General features: G+C 38.4%; 1 protein-coding gene across 2 annotated transcripts in view; it reads left to right on the plus strand.

Moving 5' to 3' along the window:
* Window positions 1-24,928, plus strand: part of FAT3 (FAT atypical cadherin 3) — a 312,693-nt gene that overhangs the window by 173,719 nt on the left and 114,046 nt on the right. For both annotated transcript variants that reach the window (XM_059838535.1, XM_059838536.1), the window contains exon 3: window positions 4,971-5,032. In XM_059838535.1, coding sequence (XP_059694518.1) covers window positions 4,971-5,032 — 62 coding nt within the window. The remainder of the gene's footprint in view (window positions 1-4,970; window positions 5,033-24,928) is intronic.

Genomic DNA, 24,928 nt, shown 5'->3' on the forward strand with positions numbered 1-24,928 from the left:
CTCTCCTTGGCTTCACAGCCATATTAGGGAAATTCAATCTCTGTCCGAATATTGCCTGTAGCAAACTAATTTTTGGTCCCTAAGTGCCATAGTACTGAAAAATATGTGAATTTCTTCTAAGTCAAGGGTCAGTTTAGTTACTATCACACCTACAGCCATGGGCTGTTCTGGATGTGCAGAGAATAAGCATCAGAAGAAGCAAACCCAGAGCAGTGTTTCTGTTTGTGTAATACTGTTCAAACTCTCCAGTGCTTCAAGATTTCCTCTGCCATAGCCTTTGCACTTAACAGCCCTTTGTGAATTTTTCTTCTGTGGCTAAGTCCACAGAAGAAATGTGGATTCATTAATTTATTTGTCTACAACAAAAATACTTCAAATAATGCATATATATGGAAAGAATGAACATCAGTAGACCTTAGAGCTAAATATTCCTCTGTAAATATGTGCATTTTAGGGTAACTTTTAATATTCATCTTTTGGGGTAGATGCAAAATGTCACACACATGCATATACATAGTCTAATATTTGACTGTACATACAGTATATATGTATCTATTTGCATAGCACTGCCTGGCTACTTCAGCACACACAGGCACTCAGAGGTTTTATTTCCATGAGCACCCTCCTGAGAGCTGACTGGAGGCAGAGCATGGATTAAATCCTTCCCTCTTATCAAATTCTAAAAAAAAAAACCCTTTTAAAATTATAAAGCATTAATCATACTGTTGAATTTGTAAGTATTTCTGGTTTTATGTCATGTTCAATGATACAGAAACACGTGTGCATTCATCCACACACGTGCCTGGTGTTATTCATATGACATCAGACCTATCACCAAGCTACTGTTTGCTGATAAATTATATTTCTTCATTTGCACTGTAGTAACTGCAGGCTTTACTAATTGCAATTGCAAAGTATCTCAGGTGGGTTTTGATCTTTCACTGAACTTTTCCCTTCTTTAGCACATCTCAGTGTGCTAGAAGCATTATCCCAAGCATCAGTGGTAAGTGTTCAACTGCCTCGATCACACATCTGAGCCCTTATAACTGGTGGTTTGTAAGATGATGCATTGGCTGAAGATTGTATAGGCTGATGTATTGGCTAAAATTTCAGGATTTCTTTGTTGGTCCTGTTCTTTCTTCTGTGTCACTAAGGCTGCATCTAAGCACTAAGGCAAGTCTGCTTTTTTAGCCACCCAACATCTCCAGTTTTCCCCATCCACATTATAAAGTGATGAGATAAAGAACATTGCTGTTTCTTCTCCATTTACATGCTGACTTTCCTTTTACAGGGGACTGATTTGGGACACACTGTAAAGTGTCTTATCCAGTGAAGTTTTGGTTGGATGTTCCCCTGTCAGTGTCAGCTGGGACTTATGACTGTGTCCTGAAGTATTGCAGAGCATGTGTAGAGTGAGCATGTTCACCTTCTAGCATTTCCAAACTCTGTAACAGGAGTAGAACAATAATTATTCATTTGTTAAGATGGGAAAAATGCTCCAACAGCAAAAGTGGAAGGTATCATAGAAAAGCAAGTTGTATAAGACCTCCAAGGTTTTATATAGCACCTCAAATCAAAGCTGAAATATTTGGTCAAACAATCTTTTGGAATTCCACAAAACAACTCATTTATGTGGTCTGAGGAACAGATGTGCCAGGACGAAGAGAGATGTTTTAACTCACAAAATCAAAGAAAAATATGAAATTCTGTGAGGAGAATGACATAACCTTGTTTGTTAGTGGATGGTGTTACTGTAAATAACTTCTCTAGTGAATACAATTTTCCTCATCACTTTTATGGATGTTTTAAAGATCACAGTTATAAATATCTTCTGCCCTTAGCAGGACCATGATGTTTCCCTTTAAATTTGAGAGAAACTGTTTTAAAGGTGTGCAATGACTTCTGAAGCTTGTTTGTGGTTTTAACTAATTTTTTATAAATGTGTGCTGTATTTCCCAGCTGGCTTTGGGAGGTTGTCCATATGGTGGTGTCCATAAGGGCTACAGCACATATTCAAGATAGGAAAAAAAGGAAGGGTCATTTTTTATCATTGTCCCCTTGTGACATTCTCATAGGCAGGAGCACAGCCTAATATAATTTCCTGGGGTTTACTTTTCTCTGAGAGTTATTTTCTTTAGATAATACCTTTACACCATAACAGAGTATGACAATTTAATGCAGTTAGATAAGAGCTAACACTGGGATATGGTCTCTTGTGCAAAGGCAAGTTTTTCTCAGTTGCCCCAGTGTCTGGAAAATAAAGTTCTACAGCCTGCTAAATACTGCTATTATTATGTATCTGTGGCATGGAGTAGTGAACACAACAGGGAGTAACACAGTAAGGTTTTCATAAAACCCAGGAAATTAATTTCTATGAGACTGGACTGGTAAAACTGTGGGTAGTCTTAGATGTAACTGGCTTATTTATTTTTTCAGTTTTGATGATTACTCTTCATAATTTCTTGAAATTCAGTTTTGTAACCTGAAAGAAGCAGATTCATATCCATACCAATACATTACAATAATTCAATAAATATTAATACCAAGTAACTGAGACCTGATTTTATGTGTAGTTATATTTTGAGCAGTAGTGTTGGACAGTGTGATCTGTCCCTGACACCAGCAATGTGTGTGACAGTGAGCAGCCAGGATACTGCAGTGAGCCCATCATGGGTGCCAGGTGGGACAGAGAACAGGAGAGGAAACTAAAGCCTCATAACTGCACACATGGGAACAGTAATTTCTACACATTAATTTAACAGCCTGATTAAACTGCCCAAAATGGGCGTTGTGTGCTGCCTTTAAAGCAAAAACAAGCAGTTGTGATGGTTCACAATCAACATACTTCACAGTCAGGTCTGCAGAACTGAGGGTGATGGTCTGCTACCTGCCCCCTTTAGGATCAGCTGTTAAATCTCAGTGATAAATCTTCTGAGATCTGCTACATTTAAAATACTGGCAGGTTTGTTGTAGAGACTTGCTATGTGTTCATATATCTCTTTTGGAAGAAAATTCAGGTCTGAAGGCACTCTGACAATTATTGCAGTCAGAAAGGCTCTACATTAAACAGAGGGACCTCCTTTGTGATAGCAGTGGTTTTGTGAGGAGGAGGAGCAGCAGTAGTAGTAGATTTAGTTTTACTACTATCAGACAAGTACTAAGAGTTCATGATACTCAGTTTCAAGTATTAGCTCTTGGTCTTCAAAAGGAATGTGGATTTCTCTGCCTGAAGAGGATGGTGAGGACAGAGATCTATTATTTACAGCTGGAGATCTCTTTTTAAGAAGAAAATAGGTAAAAGCTCACAATGGCACATTAGCAATGAAGGAAGTGGAAGATAATATAAAAATTATCATATTCTGTACTGTGATTAGGTTGTGCTTGATAAATATCTATAGTGGCCATGCATATGATGAATAGGGATATTTCAATTTTGAAATCTTTATCAATTTATTGGAGCTGAACGTCTTTCATAATTAGGAATTACTTGCTTGTATCTTTGAGTTCTTTTTAGACGTGGGGGGATCTTGTGTGAATGACACCAATTTATCATCTGTGCTGTCATTTCTGTTTAAACTGATGCAGTGAGTAGATAGATGTCTCCCATATGGTGTAACAGTTTTGAATACTTACAACTGCTTGATGCAGGCAATACCAGTTTTGTTTTTTCAGCTTTTTGCCAGCACCAGCTTCTTCCACGTAATTATCATGATCCACTCTTAATTTCTGTGACCTCCCCTTGGAGGTCACTTCTGTGGTCTGATGTATCTTGTAACGAGTCTGAAATCCTGGAGGCAGACTGCACTTCCCTTTGTTCATTTCATCCCAGTACTTCAAGTAATATTTCTCCCCTTCTCACCAAAATAGGTAAATGGATTTCTCCAAGGAGAAGGTAATAGCATGTGAGGAGCTGTAGCTCGAGAAGCCTTCTGGGACTAGAAGTCTTATGTAGATGTTTCTAATGGGCTGTTTTAAGGATTCAGTGTCATTGTGCTTTGTGTTTAGATGCTTGGCTGCTCTGATTAATTCAATAAGTAGAATAGTTTATCCAGGAAAAATTTATTTTCATATTTCTCTTGGTAATCTTAAAGATGACAAATTATTGAGAACAACTTGGCCCACTGGCATTGTCTCCAAAATCAGCTTTAAATCTAGGAAAAGTTGATCTATCAAAAAACCAGAACATAATGCATTTTCCTATCCAAAGAAATGTTTTGTATGAGGGAAAACCCAAATCTGCCCTTTAAATCTCTAGTAAGAACAAAATAAAAAAGTGTGCATCCCTTTTCTTAAGGGAACTTCGGAAGTGTTTCCTTTTTTTTCTATGGTATAAATCTCACAACACTGGAAGAACATTGCCTTAAAAAAAAGATATCTTGATCATCCTCATGTAAAAAGGTAGTTTATTTGAAAGACTCAGCTTGAGCATGGAACAAATTGATGAAATTGTAGAACAAAACCTTTAATACATTAGAATTATTATATATGGAAATCATTATTACAGAAATAACCTTCTTTGTCGAGTAGTCTTGGTGTGGAAGTAATCAGCATCCCATCCCATTAATTGTTTGAGAACTCTGAAATCTTTAATGAGGTTTTTTACAGAAGAATTTCAGTCATATGCAAATGATTCATTGAAACTCTTAATCATAAGACAAGTAGTGATTCTTCAGTGAGTTTTTTACATTCACTGTAATAAATGTAGCATGCTAACTGTAGACACACAGTTAACTGTTTCTCAGTTATTTTTCTCACAGCATTTTTTTTAAAGATTCATTGCTGGTCAGAAAGTGATAATGGTTGGAATGAGAAATAAAATGCTTGACAGATGTCAAGAGATCTGTGTCTGATATAGCTTCAAATAGATTTTTTCCCCTTTTGACTGTTTTAAAAATTAATTTGTATTCAAATTGATAAAGATATATTTTTTTCAATATTATTGACAATCAAATATCATCCTTTTTTTACAGGTCTGATTACCACAACATCAAGAAAATTGGATCGGGAACAGCAAGCAGAACATTTTTTAGAGGTAAGTTTAAGGGGAAAATATATATTAAGAGGTTAGCTGATTTGTGTAGTTTAAAATCACTTCTTGCTGTTCCAGGAGAGTGGTATTCTACTTTCTCCTCATTTATACAGACTCACACAAAGCTGGGAATTGCCTGATTATACAGAAGAAATAAAACATTTTGCAATTTGCAAGCACAGGAAAAAAATGGAAAAAAATTGAACACTCATTTTCCACCTCTAATCTACTTCAGTTAAGTCCTTTATTGTAGCTCTTCAATTTTGTTTGTTGCAGAAATTTAGAATATCCAGAGCAAAATATTTTTAAAAATATGTGGAATGACCCAAACCCTGCCAAGATTTTTAGTCTCTCAGGTTAAACTGGTTTAAATTTTGCATCTTGGATCTAGTGTGCAACCTGATAATTTAGATGAAAGCAAACTTTGAACTTTTTCACATTCACTGCATTATCAGATTTTTTTTTTTTTTTTGCTTTCACTTATTGGGACTGTTAACAACAATTTTCAGTTTAAAAATTGCCTTCTAAAAAAGAGTATCTAAATCATTCCCTTGGCCCTTGTGATGAATGTTTCTCTTTATAAGGAGCTCACATGTGTTGGATATGGAGTGATATACTTGTAAACTACTGTTTTTGCCACATGTGTTTTCTTTCACACTGCTGTACAACATGCTGTGGTTTTTTTTCCTTTGGGTAGAAGTTCCTTGACTCCGTTCTTTTGTCTATTTATGAAGTAAGGAATTCTTGATTCCTGTTGGTACAAGTAAAAAGAGCCATATTGTCCCACATAATCAATCACCCCCACTAGTAAATGCTCTTCAAATCTGTAAAAGCTAAAAAAACATCTGGACACAACAGTTCCCAGTACAATCACTATCTGACAGCAATATGTAGTAAAATATATATTAGCATACTCATTAAGTTTTATATTTGCTAGAAATCCCAAATTATTTTGGTGAGTGCAGAACACAGGAGAGAAGGGTTGATTATTACTATACATGTTTGGGCTGGGGTTTTTTCTTGGTAGTTCACTGTAGATTCTTACACATTCCATGTCATAAATAAAAGGAGGGAAATACAAGGATTTTTCCCTTTTTAGGATTTAAATTGTAAAGTTAGTAAAATAATCATAATAACTTCAAACTTTCCATTTTATACTGTCAGAGAAAATCACAAATAGAATGAAAGGGGCATTGATTTGAAATGTGTCTATTGATGAGAATCTTGGGTTTGTAAATCTCCGTTGCTCTGCAGAGAAGGACCAGGTTAAGTTAGCACAAAATGAAACACAGGAGGTTCCATCTGAATATGAGGAAAAAACTTCTTTTCTGTGAGGGTGACAGTGCACTAGAACAGGCTGCACAGAGAGGTTTTGGAGTCTCTCTCTCTGGAGATACTCAAAACCTGCCTGGATGTGATCCTGCACAGGCAGCTGTAGATGAAGCTGCTTAGCAGGGGTTGGACTAGATGAGCTCCACAGGTCCCTTCCAACATCAGTCTTTCTGTGATTCTGGGATTTATGTGTTTGCCTCAGTGATCTCAGTGAAACATGCCAAATAGACATTTTCCAAGGGATTCCCATACAGATGGGGGAGTTCTACTATCAATAGCAAAAAGAAAACAAATTAGTTACTTATAGGAATTTAGCTTTAGTCAGCAAGACAAGTTAATCTGTTCTTTGCCCTGAATTGTATCTTGCTTGAAAAAATTACAATCTGCAAGATTTTGGGAGCTGAAGATGCAGTAGAGAGAAATTTGTGTCTTACACTGCTCCAAGGCTTGTGAATGGGGAGGGAACTGGAGGGCAGGCTAGGGAGAGGAGAAACACAGGAGCAGGCTGTCCTGCAGAAGTGCAGATATGGCCACATTGTAAAGCCCACCTGGAAACAGTGAGTGGGAGAGGGAATTGGACTCTGGTGGAGCCACAGCCCTGGTGATCAAGTTGCCCCTTTGAGCTGCTGCTGAAACATTGCCCATCGCTGCCTCCTGGGAGGCGCATTCCGGCTGCACATCCGCGCACAGGCTGGGGTCCAGAGCCGGGCTGGGCAAGCTGTGCTTGTTCTTGTGGCAAACTGAGAAACGTTTTCTGGAATGCCTGTCTGTCTGTGTGTAATTAACCCCCTGGGGAGGCCTTAATTGCCTGGACAGCCGTGGTTTCCCAGTAGTACAGTGCTTCCCTTCCGGCTTCATTCCATCCCTTTCTTCCAGGAGCCTGTCTGGTGTAAAGGAGCGCAAACTTGGCTCTCTTTGAAAAGCTCTGATTAGTGCTTGACCTAGCAACCCTTGCTCCCCTTTACCCGGTGTCTGTGTGAGCCACTGACAGACCTTTCCTTGATAACACTTTTTAATTATTTTTAATAAGCCTGTCTTTGACAGAGATGCTATACCCTGTAAGTACCTGCTGGTATTTCCTTAGCAAATTTCATTGTTAACAGTATTTCCACCGCTTTCACTGAAGCTGTTAGGCAAATGTAGTGATACAAGGTAGCAGATGTTAGTCACTGTGGTTGTGTGTAGTGCCAGTGCTTTTCTCCAGACCGCTGCTTGTGATGGCATAGAGTTGTTCTTCTGGAGGTCTCTGTCCCTCTCTGTACCAGAGGAAACAAGAATTACCATCAAGGAGTGGATATGTGTTTTTAAGGCCTCCATGCTTGGGAAAGGTGAATATAAGTGACTTTCTTCTAAGTTGCATGGGAATTCTGTTGCAAAGTGAGTACTGAGGCCGAGGTCAGATGTGCATTTCTTCTTCATTCCTCCTTTAATTGTCTTTAGATGTACAGACCTGTGTCCACATGGATTTTTTTAATGGTAACTCGGGCTGCTGTCACAAGACTCACACTTACCAAGAGTGTATTCCAGAGTGAGTGCAGGAACATGTCTAGACCCTGAGCCAAAAGATGCACAAAGAAGTCAGAAATCAACACCCCTTTGTAATCATTGGGATTTTCTCTTTGCTCCAGTGATATTTTTTGGGTATAGTTTGTTTGTTTGTTTTGGCATTTTGGAGCGAGGGGGTTAAAAAAATAATTGCTCTTCCCAGGTTTTCCATTGATTGTGGCATTGTCAATGCCTTTTTTTTAAGCTCTCAAGTTGAGGGCTTAATTTTTTTCTGACACATTTATAATGCCTTTCAAAACTGCAACTTGTATTCAGTGCTTGTTATCAGGTAGAATTTTTCTGCTAAGGTTTAAATTGGATGTCACTGGATTTTATACAGGATGGTCTCTTGCTTTAGTGAATTCTTATTAATGGACTGGTTCTGCCTGAAATGGGAGGAAAATGACCACTAGATTGCATTACTTTCTCACATGAAGCAAGACAAAAGCATTTGTTCTATTTCACAGACTTTCTCAAATACTTTGTCATTAGGATAAACTATTTAAATAACAGTCTGAAGGAGGAAAGGAGCTACCTGCTTGCTTTGCAAGTGAATGAGAATAGTGAAGTATTTCCAAGTGAGGTGGAAATGTCAGATGATTTGGCTTTATTCTCCTTGAATAATTGAATACATCATCCTCTTCTTTCCTTCTTTTACTTCCTCCTTCTTCAGGACATGTGTTGTCTTCTAATAATTTCTATGTTAATACTTCACATCCTCTTCTCATATTATGCTAGTTTACTAAAAAGAAGAAGCTAGAAGTGGAGAATGTTAGTGGAGTTTGAGCTGTGGGGAAAAAACCCTCACAAAAATAGTCTGTCAGTTTTTTTCTGCCCTCAGTTTTTGTAGATGCCTCCTAACGCTGGTTGACAGTTTTACAAACTCTAGTGATTTTGCTGTGTGATTTTATTGAAACAGCTGCAGGAGTGGTGGAGATCCTATAATAAGCATAAAAATTAAAGCATTTCGTGCAGGATCTGCACCCTTGTGTGGTGTCAGCTAATTCTGAGATTTCCAGAACATGAATAGTTCCTGGTCTGCTTTCCAGCGTACATGGGCAGCTTGATGGGAGAGGATTGTTGAATCCAGGCTACAATTCATTAACTTGCACATTCAGCCCAGGAAATGGATTTGAGCACATTTTCTCGCCCTGAGCAGTTTCTAAACACTGTTGCAGAGCCTTTGTTACTCACACTTCCAACAAAGCCTCTGCAAAATGCACCCACCACTGAGCAGTTCAGCTTGTTGGGAATTGCTGTGTCAAGACCTGTGTTTAGCAGAAGAATGAGCCAGAAGAGTTACAGGCTTCAGTGTGCAATTCTAGCAACAGTCTTTGAAACTTCATGATTGAAGGGGTGAATTGTCTGTAGTGAGAGATGACCTCTCTATCCTCTTGGTAATGGTATCTAATAAGTTGGTGCTTTTAAAGTGCTGAGGCTGTTTAGTCTCTCCCTGATGAGCACATGTGGTGTGGGCTCTTCAGACATTTAGCCAGTTTTGAAAATATATCCACAGTATCTGTCGGTCCAAAACACTAAAATAGCTATTTAAATTTACCACTGCAGATTCATTCAGAAAATATCTTTTAACATTTGTCACAGTAAAAACCTGTCTATTCAAAGTGTCTCTAAAGAGTAAAAGTAGCGGTTAATAAGCATGGTCAGAACTTTAAATCTCTTCAGAAGTGGCAAAGCAGCTGAAGGCAATAGGTTTAAAAATAGTGTTACAGCAGCCTTAGCCTTTCGTGGTCCAAGTCATGTACCCTAATTGAAGAGGAGGAGAAGTGGGAGCAGAGTATTGGCTTACTGCAGCTAATTTTTAGCCCTCTTAGTGCTATCAGAATGGTAGCAGTGCCTCTCAAGTGCCCTGCTTTTGTCACCAATCAGTATACACAGGCTTCATCAATCTTCCTGCTCCGGCGCAGCACTGGGAAGGATGGCAGTAACAGTGCAAGGGGTCGTAATGAAGACAAATTGCTAAATCTGATGTGAGTGTCAAAATACATGGGCTGAGTGAAACACATTGGTTTCTATTTACTGTAGGTACACCAAGGGTACAATAAACTGTGTTACATGGCATGTATTTATATGCAGTAATTAGAGGGAAACATGATAATCTGCTGTAATTGGAGCCTTCTAAAAAGAATTCAAATTTCCACTCATTTAATGGCGAGCTGTAAATGTGAGGGGAATGTTAATAGAGGGATTATAATTTTATTCCACTTGGAATTTGGTCCAGAATGTCACTGTGGAAGTTGCTGCCGTGAAGTTTATGGCCACAGTTTGCAGGGAGGAGGAGGAGTTTAAAAACTTGCTAAGGGGCATTTAAAAATAGCACTACCTCTCAGTTCTTCCCCCAAACACCACACTGGTGGCTCAGCATTGGACCAGCCTGTGTTCACCAGCCTCCTCTTTTCCTGCAGCATCTCCCACACAAGAACTTGACAAATTTAACTTTGTTTTGTTGTTGAGCCTGCTCGCTTGGGCTGTAGCCTTTGCTGGTGGTGCTGCCTGAAGTCAGTGGTCCTTTGTGAGAAACTGGAACATTTTCTGAAGAATATAGGCAGCTGTGTGGCAATATGCTCATGTATATTTTTACAGGAGAATTACAAAAGCTGAAGTTCATTGGGTTTATGTGGCTGAATAGTGCTCTACAGCACATTGATTGCCTAAATCCTGGATTACAAGTCTGTGTAAGCATTTGTTTCATGGTTCTTTAGCATTGCCCACATTTGGCAGAGAAAGCTGCATTTTTTCTCAGTGACATGCTGGTGATGGTGTAAAAATGAGGCAGTGTGTCTGATTGAACATTTTGTCTGAGGTTTAAATGGGTCCAAAGGCACATGCCTTTCCCTTTTTAACACTGAAGCTTATCAGAAAATGCAAGGGAAGTTTAAAAAATAGGTAAACAGCCTCTTCTTTCCAGCTTGAGTTCAAAAAGTGTTACTGGCTGTGCTTGCTGGAAATAAGAGAACTATTTTAATTATTTTTGAGACACTTGAAAGTATTTCTGGTTGAACAGTTTGTTTTTATAGAGGCAGCTTTCTAAAAGGACAATGGAAGATGCATCAATGTCATCTTCAAATAGTGACACTGAACTTTATTGTCAACTTCAAAGTTAAGGGGAAAAAATAAAAGGAAAAAGGAAAGGAAGCAAAAAAGAAAAGAAAGAGGGTGGGGAGGAAAGAAAGGGAAGAAAGCAAACAGCTCTAAAGAAAATCAAAAACATGTTCATCTCGTATTACCTCTCCATGGGGTTGTCAGCAGAGGGGAAATCCACCTGGCCAGCGTGGTGTTAGATCTAGCAGAGGCATGAGCTCTGGGCTTTGGAGGCACAAACTGAGCTCACTCACCCCATGATGCAAGTTTCCTTCCTGCACCCCGTGTTCTTCTCCTGCACTCTTCAAAAACAGCCAACAACTTGCCAAGGGCAGGAGGTGACTGGAGGTTAAAACTGTCCTTCAGAGGCAGATTTACATATGACACTGCACACTGCTTCTCATGTGTATTTGGGCAGACAGGCTTACACAGCAAAATGAGGGGAAAGTCCTGGTGTGATCCATCTGTCTGCAGTGAAAAGTGGTCTCCTCAGCTAAACTGTTCTCTCTAACTTACGTGATCTGGTAAGATGAAGAATTATCAAGTGCATCACTGCAAATATTACTAATTGCATTGTTAAGTGAGTGGTCTCCGTGCAAGAGATATGAACAGAAACTTTAAACAGAAAAGAATTAAGACATTGTGTTTTTACAGATTACTCTCTTTTATTATTACAAATCACAATGGCTCCCAAATGTCCTATTATTTTAGATAATGTCTTGAGTAGTAACACAAGTAACAGAGCCTAAGCATTGGGAAAACTGAATTTAATAACACTTTTCTTCATGCACGCGGAATCTTAATTCTGTTTTCTTATTAAATAAGAAGAGTATCGCCTTATAAATTTATAATAATGGAGCAAATTAAGCTTGGATTGAAAAAATAAAATGAATTGTGTGTTTAAAGTCCTTAGTATTCCATGTTAAATTCAGATAGCCACTGGAAAATATGCCTACAATTCTGATGACATAGTATATATACCAAAGGGAAAGGGCAAGAATGGGTCTGTGTATATCAAATAGTGATATAGCAATGACCCTCAGCTCATTTTATTTACTCAGTGAAATACCAATAGCCTTGAGAGACTGGGTGTGCAAAGAATGTCTGTGACATTTCCATAAAATTTGTGGACTTCTAAGTCAACACTGAGGATGCTTTGTTTACTTTTTCACCTTATGCTAATGGCTGATTCCAATCTTTATTAAGATAATATTATCTTTTTTATTATCTTTTTAAGATAATAATAGTAATAATAATAATAATAACAATAATAATAATAATAATCTCATTCTTTAAACTTTCTCATTATTAGTTTGGTCCTCTTAAATTGTTTTGGACATGCTAATACCAGGATGGTGTCAAGGACAGATACACTGCTGACAGTTCCATTCAGTGCATTATTTATATCAGAGTACCTGACTCTGGCCTCTGGGAGAGTGTTTAAGCCATCCAGCTAATCTGTTACTGTGTGGAAGTTCTCACATGGCAGGATTTTAGTCCCACAATAAAAATCTCACGTTTGTTTGGTTGATCTATTTTATTGATATCAAATGCCAATAATAATGAAGAAAAGCATTCTTCTTTTCTATCTTTAATGAGCTTCCTAAGTAAAAAATCTTCATAACTTAAAATGCAAAACTGTGGGGTTTTGTTGTGAATGCTTGATGATTACAGGAATGAGCCAAAGCTTAGAGACCTTCTATAGGTGTAGTGTAAGCATGTGTTAATTTATTTGGTATTAATAATAATGCACAGCTCATGTATTATTTATTCCCTCCTCATCTCATAGAAAAGATTCGATTTTCACAGTTCATTGACATATGATGAGAGATGTACCATCTACAGTGGAATACTGCCCCAAATATATTTTTTACTAAATCGTGTTTCATTGAACAGTGACTCTGCTAGGAATGGGCAGGGAACAATTGGTATTATGATCCAGGATAAAAAAACTAATTAACGACCTATTTAGATAAAAATCTAGCCCAGTATCAAGAGAGAGATAATTTTGCAGGTGCTCATTCAAGTTCATGTTTTGAAGAGCTTGGCCAGATCAGAGTCATCCAGGGCTGAGGCTTTGGTTCATACACTGCTGTCTGCCATGGTGTCTCATTAGAAAAATCACATTTCTGATTGCCTAGAGTTTTGCTTTAGTCAAGGAATGATTTGCATATATCTGACATTAGCAGAGGGAGGGAGGGAGGGAGGGAGGTTGTTTTACAGATTTCATGAATCATTGACCTGAACCATTGGGTCATGAAATGAAGAAATGAATATCTGCAAAGCCCAGCTCTGTTGGCTTTTTCATGCTGGGTATCAAAATGCCTCTTTTAGGATTTTCCTTGTAGACCCACAGCATTCTAGCAGCAGGCCTTGGCTCTAAGCACTTCATCATGGAAGCATGGAAGGAGATATTCAGCTTATAGACTTTGCATGCTATCCAATCAGGCATTTTCCAAATCTTCTAAAGGCATAACAGAAAAGATGCAGTTGTGCCAGGAAGGAAATCCAGCCTGCAGTTAGCCACCCTGCAAGGTTCTGAGCATCTCCTGGGAGCCTAGGGGTGTATCAGCACTTCCTTGACCCTCTGGACATAATTAAAATCTTACTGGACTCAGCATCATGGTGTAGTGCAAGAAAGTTACCTTAGTTACCTTAACTAGCATTATATGAAGACATGTGTGATGTCACTGTGGAGAGGGGATAGTGTTATGCTGGGGGCTAGTTCAATTTTTTTTTCTTATCCTGAGTGGTGTGCTTAGTCTGGCTTCAGTAGCAATGATTTTCCTAAACTTATCCCCTAAAAATCCGAGGATAAGAGAATTAGACATTGGTGCCCATGGCTGCATTTCCTCAGGTGTGTTGGAAATGGATGAGTGGATACATGAGAGAAAAGCAATTTAAAATATACTCAATACCTCTCTCTTCTCTTTGCAGAACTATGAGATAGCAGAGCATTAGATCAATGCAGATGGGTGGAAAAGTATTAAAACATCAAGTTTTATTGCATGCTTCGAAAATTAGGTCTGCACTTGTGTTAAATGTTGTTGAAACAGAGAGGGATGTATTAGTGGTCTTCCTTCTTGTTTTATAAATCATTCCTCATGCTAGGCTTTACTAATCATTCCTCATGCACTGGCAAATTCTGTGGTTAATCTATATCAAGCTTTTCTTTTCAGTCAGGATTAAGAAGTTTAGTCTAATGTTGCTTTCTCACTGAGGGATTAGCTCATAGATTAGCTCAGGGATAACAGGTTTTTTTCTTCATTGTATGTTTCTTAAGATCTGTAGGTCCCTTTTTTATGGGCTGAAGCCCACCTACCATGCCCAAATTGGTCTCATATATTCTTTCAGGGTGTCTCTCTTGCCAGGCTCTGTGCTTGGTGAAACAAAGACTCATTGTGCAGGGTGCACTGCTTTGCTAAGTCTTCACATTTTTATATGAATGTACCAATGTTTTAATCTTCTGCAGAAGCCACAGGAAATCTTTCACATGATTCAAATCTATTTTAGATATACAGTGCCTTTGTGTGAATTGTCTGCTTTAGTGCAATATCATGTTTTTTGTAGCATGGGTAATGCCCATCAGCTGCCAGGCTGTGAATTTATGTCTGTAATGTTTGAGCACACAAACATGCATGCACATACACACATTTTGCAGAAGTCTCATTTTCCTGCCTTCTCAGCTAAGACCAAGCTGAGAGTCCAATGTAGGGCAGGGGATCATCTTCCTCCTCAGTTAGGAATGCATTGCATCTCTACTAAAATCCTTTCTGGGCATAGGGAATCCTAGTATGCTTTTTAATTAATCCATCATTTAGAAAAATGCCCTTAAACAAGATTTGCATCCATTTGTTCTTTTCTCCCAGGGTGATCTGTTCTCAGCTGTTCCAAATTCAGGCTTGTTATTGCTAAAAAAAAAGTTGATTCTGGAATTTTTTCACAGCAGCTTCACTTGCCACCACCATTTATATGCACCAAATCCAACCACACTGCAATACTCTGTGTAGGGATCCCAGCACTAACTCTCCAATTCTGTTGTCTTGAGTGGCCTTTGGGTTGATTTGACACATGCATCAGTGCTCTGTCCTCTGAATTTTTAGGTTTTTTGTCTTTCCCTTAATGCTTTTCTTTTTCAGGGATTTATCATTTTCATACATTAAAAACTCAGCATTTCACAAAACTGCCCCCACCAGTCCATGCATATGATGAGAACCTTTTCCCAGTACACAATGAACACACAACATTTTCTTTGAGCCTCATCACATCAGTGTTCTCACTGTAGCCTGTAATGTCCTTCAATATAATTTATTTTCCCTCTTTTTCTGATCTTTCAGATCTTTCCCACATCACCACACTGTCCCTCCACCATATAATCCTTAAACTTTCATATTGATCAAGAAGGATATAGTGGACAGGATAGGAAAATGCCAAGTGATTTGAAAAAAATTGTGCTGTTTGGGGTTTTCTTTTTTCATTTTAAAAGTAATTTGTTATGGCAAAAGTGCATCATTGTGTGAAATGTGCTGAAATAAGATTGGAGTTCTCAGCATAATTTGTAACATGACACAAATTAAGGTATTTACAAGATACCTAGAGATAATAAAACCTCTAATCGGGTTGAGAATCAGTTTACTAAGCATAATTGACACTTTTTTTCTCCCTAAATATATTATCACAGAGCATAAGAATCCTAATGTTTTTCTTATCTGACTTGAGCTTGATAATAATCAGAGACCAAACAGCTATTTTGCTTTTTACGAAGATATGATTTAAACAGAAAAGTACAAAGGCCCTGAAGCATCAAGTGCAAAGAAATCGGCCCTCAAAACCAGTAATTTTCTTTTCACAGTCTAACAAATTTCAGTTGTCAAGAAACAGATTAATCTCATAATTCTCAAATGTGATATTGCTGTTTGCTAATCTCTCATGATACAGAGACGTTGAAAATGTTATCATAGCAGTCCTAAAGTACATTTTATGGTTTGGCAAAAAATAATGCTTTCTTTGGCAAGGAATGTTCTAAATATTCAAAAGCGAGGATTAACATGAGCACTTGAGAGCAAAAATGTCAGAATCAAAATAATGAGTTATTTTTTTCTCACATTCCATGGGAAAGTAAAAAATACAAATATTGCTAATAGCAGTCTGTCAATTCATGGCTTTGACTTTTCTGAGTTCCAGCATGTTCTCTTTAATCCAGGTACCTGTAAATAAATTCATATTTTCTTCCACAACCTCAAATATATTTTGTTTTCCCATTGTTTTTTGTTGTCTTCCACTATCCTTCCAGATAGTTATTAGGGTGTTGTATAAACTAAAACAAGTTTATACAAGTTCTTAACTCTCAGATTTTAAAGACTTCATTTGGAAAAAAAAAAAAGGGGGGAGAATATAAAAACATTGCCATGCTTTTTTAAAACCCTAACTCTTGACCACAGTTTAAAAAACACTTGGAAAATTTCCACAAAATCATGAATTTCAGAACACACATTTTAGCTAAGCAGAGCTTTATTATCTGGTACACCAAAGTATGCCAAAATGGCATGATATCTGGTGACTGAGAGGGACAGAAGGCAGTGAGGGATGTCTGTTAGCATGGTCTCAATAGACCATAATTTCTAGCAGAAGGAATCAAAATATTAACTGACACGTGAGATTAATTTGCATTTACTCCCTATCCTCCTCACCAAAACCCTGTTGTTCAAATGGACCTGCACAAACTCTCTCTGTGTAGCTTTGGACATATGTTTGTGGGATTGAATTGAATACTAAAGCCTGTTCTGTCTTTCCCACTGGCATTTACCAAGTATGTGTACAGTTAAGGATCTTTCACTATTTTTGTTGCAGCACACTAAATACTGCCTGAGTGCAGTCCTCTCTGCAGCACCTCAGCTGGGGAATGACATTTAAAAAGTAAAATAATACTTTCTTTGAATGCCTTCTCTTCAGGCATTCAGTCCTCATAATATCCAACTCTCAGTGTGAAAGTATCAATTGAAAGCTGTGGCTTTTTTAATAAAAAGAAGTCTGAAGTGTACTAAAGATGTGTTATTTCTGCAGCCCTGGGAGGGTGCCTGATGATGGATCACAGTGGTGATGGGATGCCCAACTTCCAGCAAGCTGCTCAGGTCCCAAAAGAAATCCTTGCTGCTGCAGCACAGTGCTCAGCATGAGGCAGTCATTTGTCCAGCTTCCTGACAAAGCACATTACCCAGCTCAGGGCTGTGGGCTGTTTTTCAGCTCATTCAGTTCTTGCAGAGTTAATTTTGTGTCCCCTTCCCTCTCCTCTAAGCTATAGCTGAGAGCTACCTCATGGCTTCCTAACTTGAGACACATCCCTGGTTTCTCTGGAGTGCAATAAGCTCCACTAGCCCTTGAATGCCTTAAAGGTAGTACCTGAATAAATTACACATTAGTGCTCTGTTTTCTCGAGGTTATTGAGAGCGCCTTCACCAGATTTACGTTCCGAAATAGGAACTGCACTTGAACTTCACTTGATTGACAAACTGCCTCACTAAGCCTGTAAATCAGTTTTACATGTTTTGTCATATGAGTAATCTGTGGATTAGATCTGCTCCTAATACTCCATTTCTAAAACTGGATGCGCTTTTGGACCACAAGTTTGTTTATATTTTGTATGGGATTTCTCAGAGGGAGCAGTGGCAGCATCTCTAGGTGGTGTCAACCAGGGCTCCACATCATGAACATCTGCAGCAGTGACCCAGCATTGTCCATGGGGATTAGTGCTTGGGGCTGGCATATTTGATTTGCCTGTGCCAAGGGGTAACACCTCCTGCACTGGTCCTGACAGGATGTACTTGTGCTGTTCAAGACCTCCCGTAAATCAGGAGCTTCCTCACGGCTATTTCCAACATGGCTATTTCTATACCCTGCGCCTTTAACACCTCCTGGGACAGTCTCAAAAGCAAAGCAGCTCCTGAAACTTTACTTTTTCAATCTTTTCTGCTAAAAGCCAACAAAGCAACTCATTAGAAGTTCCTTCCTTCTGCTTCCTCCTTTTGTTCCCTTCACCTAGCGAGGGCTAATTGGAGGCCCATAAAATGAGTCCGGGGAAATTAACCCCCTTCTCCCATACATCAGTCCTGCACTCCCAAATTGGGCATATTGTCTCATGCAGTGTTTTATTGTCCCCCAGACCACATTATCAGGGAGGCAATCTCACAAAGGTTAATAGCATTACTTGGTTGTCTCTCCATCTGACATTCCTGCTCGCCACTCTAAATCCAGTCGTTTCACCGCTCGCTTTAGACGCCTCTGCTGCCGTTAATTGGCTGCTGCTTCCCACTGACTTCAAACTCAGTTCTATAAATCGTAACTACTAGTAGCTGATTGTCCCTGCTCTTAAGTTTCATTTCACAACTGGGAAACGTATGTGTGAGTTGATATACCTGTCTTTTCAACCCCACTCTTTGACATTTGCAGTCCAATTATCGGTCACCTTGGCCATCCGCTCGGTCCGACTGTCCTCCCGTTGGTATGCTGTGTGTCAACACCTGCCCCATACACTGCCCTAATGGGAAAATAAACAGTAAATTATGAGCCTGTATAAATCCAATAAAGAGTAACTTTGACTCCATAAGCCATGGAAGTGAAACTGAGGGGTTTTAACTCATTGCTGGTATCCCAGGCTGGAATTGCTGCTCTGTATTTTTAGAGTGTCACAGCTTACTAGAGTCAGGCTAGATATCTATCTATTGAGGGCCATGGTGCCCATGCAGTAAGAAAATGAACCTTAAGGGCTAGGCATGTTAAGATTTCTGTATTACATTCTTGAATCAATGGTTGTCATCAGTAGAAAGGAGTAAATTTATATTAATCATTCTTGATTAAATATTTCCTTTCTGCAAATAAAAAGTATGCTTCCTAAGCTCTACTCACATTTTACATTTTATTGACCCTTTGCACAGCAGTGAATGCCATCCTGTGGCTGCAAAACCCAAATGCATGTTAAAGACTAATTCTGCAGAAGAATCCAAGCGCTAAGAATATTTTAAAAGTTGTGATCTTTTAAAATTCCTCCCGCACTGCAGGAGTGGAATACCATCTTATTATTATTCCAACACATAAAGATCCCTTTCCAGGACTCCAGGCACTGTGCAATTAATTAATTATAATAATATTAATTGATTAATTAATATTAATAACCTGAACATTTTAATGTGTTCCAAGTGTTATTCTGGGAAATTAAGGTTTTGGGACAGGATTTTTTCTTTTCAACACATTTGGGATATTATAACTTGGGGACAGCTTTTCCTGTTGTATCGTTACCCCAAAATGACTCTGTTCCCATACACACACCTAGTTATTTATGTTGGCAGTATGGTCTTGACACATTCTGAAAGTTTTTCGTATACATCGCTGTTCACAGGATCACTGGCTCTGTGTGTAACAGATTGAACAGGAAAAAAAAATCGTGCTGAAGAAAATAATTGCATGTGAAATTGCTGTTTCTTAGAAGCAAACAGAAAATCCCGCATTTGCCTGGGCACTAAATAAGATTGTTCCCAGTCAGTTATCAGCACACAGTGGTGGTGCTGCAGTGGTGCACACCTTCCCTACCCTTTAGCTGAAGGGTCACAGCTCTTGGGTACTCACCCAACTGAAGCCCAGGGCTCGGCAAAAGCTCAATGAGAATTAAAACCACTGAAATGAGGTTGTTGAGCTCTGGATGCCATCCAGTTCTCACCAAAGTCAATGGGAAAATTCCCATTGATTTCCGAGTCTGAGGGTTTCACAGCTGGCTACTACTTCCCTACCAAGAAGGTGTCTGTAATTATTTGGCTGCTCACACAACATGAGGGTGGTTTTTGTCTTTACACTAGCTCTGTCTGTCTCCAGTTGTGCACTATCTGCCTACCCCACTGTCCACAGCATGGCTGGGGAGGCTGAGACTGTTCTCAGGTGTCTGTAGTGATTTTTAGAGATTCAGCAGAGCTGAGAAAAGAGCTAACTGACTTAGTGAAAGAGGGGATTAAAGTAAACCTGCTCCTAAAGGTACACTTAGCTTGTGTCAGTCTTGTCTAGTGAGAAAGAGCAAGGTTTGTGCTGTGTCTGGGGAAACACAGAGTCCTGCTGCACCCATCAGGGAAGGGGATGATAGCTCTCATCCTTTATCCTTAGAACAGTTACCTGAACTTCAGTTTCACACCTTCGTACTGAACACAACATCTGAGCCCGTTTTCCAAGCTGGGAAATCAATGTGCAAAAAGTAAAAAAGGCAATTGGTCCAAGAATATGAGTTTTACTTCACAATTGGAATCTTCATTTTTTTCCCCATGCTGATTGATTCTCAACCAGCTTGTAAAATTGACCCCATGCCAATATAAATTAGCTAGTAGATATTTACAGGACATATAAAATCAAAGGCAAGTAGAGGTTGAGATAATAAGGCTTGTCTGTGTTGCCTGTTAGATGAAAGTGTGATTAAATATGGCCCAATTAATGCCTTTTATCTGTCCAAAATTGATTTGTAACAGAAAGTTGTGAAGTAGGCATCAAGAAGTCAAGTAGAACTTTTTATTACTAAAATCAAAGCAACTATTAATGTGATTTACTTTAACCTGGTCTGACAAAACCAGGATGATATTGTGATTAAAAAAATCTGCCTTGGGAAGAACCCCAAGAACAAGGCTCCGTATTCATGCTTATCTCCTTCACCTTATTTTAATTACTTTTCATACTGATTTTCTGAGAAGTTTTATACTATTTTGTAAGATATTTTAGGATGGAATCCTCATCTGACTCCAAAAATTACTTTATTCAAATACGCATGAATAATTGCTATGATATTGTCTTCTAATTTGATTAAAATTTTACTTTGCACCTCCTTGATAACCAAAGAAATGACTGTCAAATAATTTGATTATCACCAAAAAAAAAAAAAAATCATATCTTCTTTTTTTTTCCCTTTTTTATTAATGAAAACAGTCACTGCAATCTTCCTGGGTGACTATGCAGTAAACACAGATAAATTTCTGAGGCCTAAACCATACATTTTTGCTTTTTGCAATTTAAAATATCTCTAAAGGATATTCAAAAATTGGGAAAAGCCTGTATCGCTTAAAAGTCTGATTTATATATTTTCTACACAGCTACAAAATCAATTTTTATTTATCAATTTTTTAACAGGTAAGCTTTATTTTGAACATAAAACTGTGGAAGCTTCATTTTTACTGAGAAAAAACTAAATTGCATTTAAATGTCAGAGGCTACTCATCAGTCTGTCAGCTGTAAAACTGTCTTTGAAACTTTTTACCTGTGTGTGTGGATGGAGAGCACTCATTTCTTGAATATTGTGGAAAAACAGTGTAAGATGAAAATTGGCTTTTTTCAGCATTGCTGATGGGACACAAAGGCTTTTACATTAATATGAATGGTTTTGGCTTTGCCTGCTTTGGTATTGATCAAAGGTTTGTTGGTAAGTGATGAGTTCAAAGATAGAGATTTTTTTGCGGAGGGGAGTTTGGGGGGTGGGCTCTAAGTTTCTATCTGTAGTAAAATTGCAGAATTAATCACCAAAATTGCAGTTGTACAATGTGTGTTCTTCAGTGACCGAAGATCTTGGTAAACTTGTCCCTGCCTGACTTGGGGAGCTGGAATGCTTCTCCTCCTTTTGCTCCCTCATTGCCATTGCTCACTGCCATCTGCCTTTTGGGGGATTGGTTTTCTTTTGGCAGCTCATTTTAAACCCTGATTATTTCTGTAGCCCTGTTCTTAGCACAGATGCACAAACAGTTTATTGGTGGGTGGAGGTGGCTGCAAGTGGATGACAGGGGAGGAACGTCTGGAGGAGGAGCTGGAGATGGGGCTGGATTTGTCTTGATCTGATTTTCAGCCAGAGACAAGGTGGTGTCATCCCCTGTTGGCACAGCCAAGTGCTGCTGAGGGGTTAAAAAAAAAAGAAACTGCTGCCTTTCTTTTTGAAATCCCTGGTTCTGCTTTATATAGAAGCATAGAATTTGGAGTGTTGCTATAAAGTGTTCCTATAAAGTAAATAAATAATATATGCAGTATATGCAGTGTTCCTATAAAGTAAATAAATCTAAGGAACTGCAGAGTATATCTTTCTTCTCAATGCTGGCCAAATAAACATTTTACCTCCTCAGGAACAGCAATGTTGTTTGGAAACTGACCATCACAGAGCCTCACCTGAGGATGTTTCATCTATCAGAGGGCAGTGGATGTCAGCGTGACAAAAATTGTTTAGAAGTGAGTTTTTATATTATAGTTTGGGACACAAGATGATTATTCCCTTTGAAGATTGAAGGTCTCAGTTGAAGTTATTGCTTTGTTGTAACAGAAGCTTCTGCCACAATATTTTTAAGGGTGCACAGAGCAAGCTCTTTCACACTATGCCTTTTCCTAGAGGACCTTCAGCAGCTTGTTCCACATTAGCATGAGGCAGTGCTGCTGATTTAGTGCCAGACAGATGGAGGGCTATTGCCCCACACCTGCTCTGAATCTGAGAGTTTCTGCTAAAGGAGCTGAGAGTTAATTCCCTGTCAGTTTTGATATCTGGGGATCTGTGCCACAAACTGACATGGCTGCACACCCAAACAAGGATATAAAGGAAATACTGTTGATTAGTTAACTCCATGGTGACTAGTACAATGGCTTGATTAAATTTTGGCAATAAATCACCATGTATTTTTTGAGCAGGGCATGTCTGTTGATAGTTAAAACATAACATAAATTATTAATAGCAGGAAAACATCTTGGAAGCATGGATAACATTCTCTGTCTTTATTAATAGCCAGAATGTTTTTCTTACATGATTACACATATTGACTGGTCTAGTATGAAAAAATGGATGTTTGGAGATATGTAACAATCTTCATCATTTTGGGGAAACTGAAGAAGGTGTTTGTTTCCTTCTTATAGTGAAGATGAGAATCAAGTAACTTTTGTGGATAGAAAATGAAGAGTAATTGAATCTTTGAGAAAAGAGCAGTGTGGTGAGCTTACAAGTTGATGTGCGCCTCCTTTGAAGCACAAAAACTGAGAGCTGCTGTATTTCCTGAGTGCTAAGATAAGATTTTTGGAGAAGGGCATTATCTCTAGAGGTAGATCTGATAGAGGGGAACTTATCAATATTTAATCACTGGTGTTTCTTTTCACAAGAAAAGCAAAATCCACAAATGGCTGAAGTAGATATTGAGGTATGAATCAGATTAAAATTGACATAGAGAGTACTACTAACATTAAACTGCAGGCATGTCTTGATTTTTAAGCTTTATGTTATTTAAATCTGCTTGAAGTGAAATATTCTCACATTTGACTATTCATTTTCTGTTCACAAAACTCTCAGATTGTAATCTTCCCTTTCAGCAGGAGCTAAACACCTTCTTCAAAGTTTACTGTGAAGATCAATAGGCAACTTTTATCTTCTTTCTCCTTTAAGGGCTATGATGGTAGTTATCTTTCTCCTTAGTTGCTGTTTCTCAAGAGGTTTCATATGCCTAAAAAATAATTTTTAAGTAATTGCATATCATACTTTATCTTGTTTGTAAGGTGCCAGTCTGAAGGTGGGTAAATTTTCTCTGACAGGTATTATCAGGGGACAGTTTGGAGTGTATTCTGCTTTTCAAGTCTTTCTTCATTATATATTTAGCAAGACTCATTACTGTAGCCTCATGAGCAAAGAGAGGAAGCTCGTAATGTACTTAAAAGACCTTTACAATTTTTGTTTGGAGACTGAGGTTGATGCTCTTACTGTGATCATCTCAAATTTTCCAATTTTCTTGTGGCACACTTTGCAAACTGCTGAACATGGGGTATGGTATGTGCAGTTTCAAGGTGCTGTTATCACCTAGAAGGTCAGAAAAAGTCTTGGTTGAGCAATGCTTTTCCTTACCCCAGAGGATTTCTGCTGAATCTTAGGTGACCACAGTGCAGTTAGGCAGTAGAGGTAAAGATTTTCTGTGTTTAATTCCACCAGTGGGAATAAATTCTGCACTTCTGGAAAGTGACTGCCCTGGAGTCACTTCTGGACAAAGTTTTATCTACATTTCATCAAATGCAAATTATGAGCTCAACATTCCTAAGGATTATAGTTTTCTTTTTACTCAGGGAAAGGAAGGGGAAGGTGCTTTCTGAGGCTGCCTGAAGAAGTTGCCTTTAACACATGACAGGCTGCTCTGTTTTCTGGAAATCTAATGGAGTAATGGTCGGTTCTGCACTTGGCATGTATTGATTGAAGAACACTGTATAAATAAAGCCTGATGCACAAAGGTCATCAGGATCTCCAAACTCTAATGAAATTCAAAAGCAATGCTTGTGGAAAACTGCTGTTTTTCTTTTAGAGGGTCACTGTCAAGAGTTATGCAGATTCTTCCTTTTATTGCTACTAAATCTGAAATATAAGTCTGTAGTTTCTTTACAGGGACTTGTTTACTGTTTCTGTTTCCAAAAAGCTTGCAGAATAAAGTGTGACACAGGATAAATGTAATAGATGTAGTAGTAGTGGTTTTGGACTTTTAAATCACCCATTCTGGTACTGCATTCTGCCAGGTCCTTTGGTTACCATCTACTGATCTCAGCATTCTGAGTCTGACAAAAGTGAAGATTTGAAGCCTCTAAGGCTTTCTTCAGTACACTCTTCTAATATTTAGGTTTGCAAATACTACAGGGAGCATTTAACTCCAAATGAAAAAGTCTGCCTTCCTTCCTTTCTTCCTGTCTTTTGGCAGTACAGCACTGAAATTACCTGATGTCATCGTTAATTCTCAAATGGTTTAACAGACCATTATGCATCATTTTCTAGCTTGAGTGTGGCTGGAAGCCATTGACATTCCTAATCAAACACCTAGAGTGTTTATGTCAGTAATAATGTCTATTTAAAATGTACTCTAAATTATTTATTTTTCATATCTGGCCAGAGTGAATGCATTAATTTTTTTT

The sequence above is a fragment of the Haemorhous mexicanus genome, chromosome 2, assembly GCF_027477595.1.
Source record: "Haemorhous mexicanus isolate bHaeMex1 chromosome 2, bHaeMex1.pri, whole genome shotgun sequence".
Taxonomy (NCBI): domain Eukaryota; kingdom Metazoa; phylum Chordata; class Aves; order Passeriformes; family Fringillidae; genus Haemorhous; species Haemorhous mexicanus.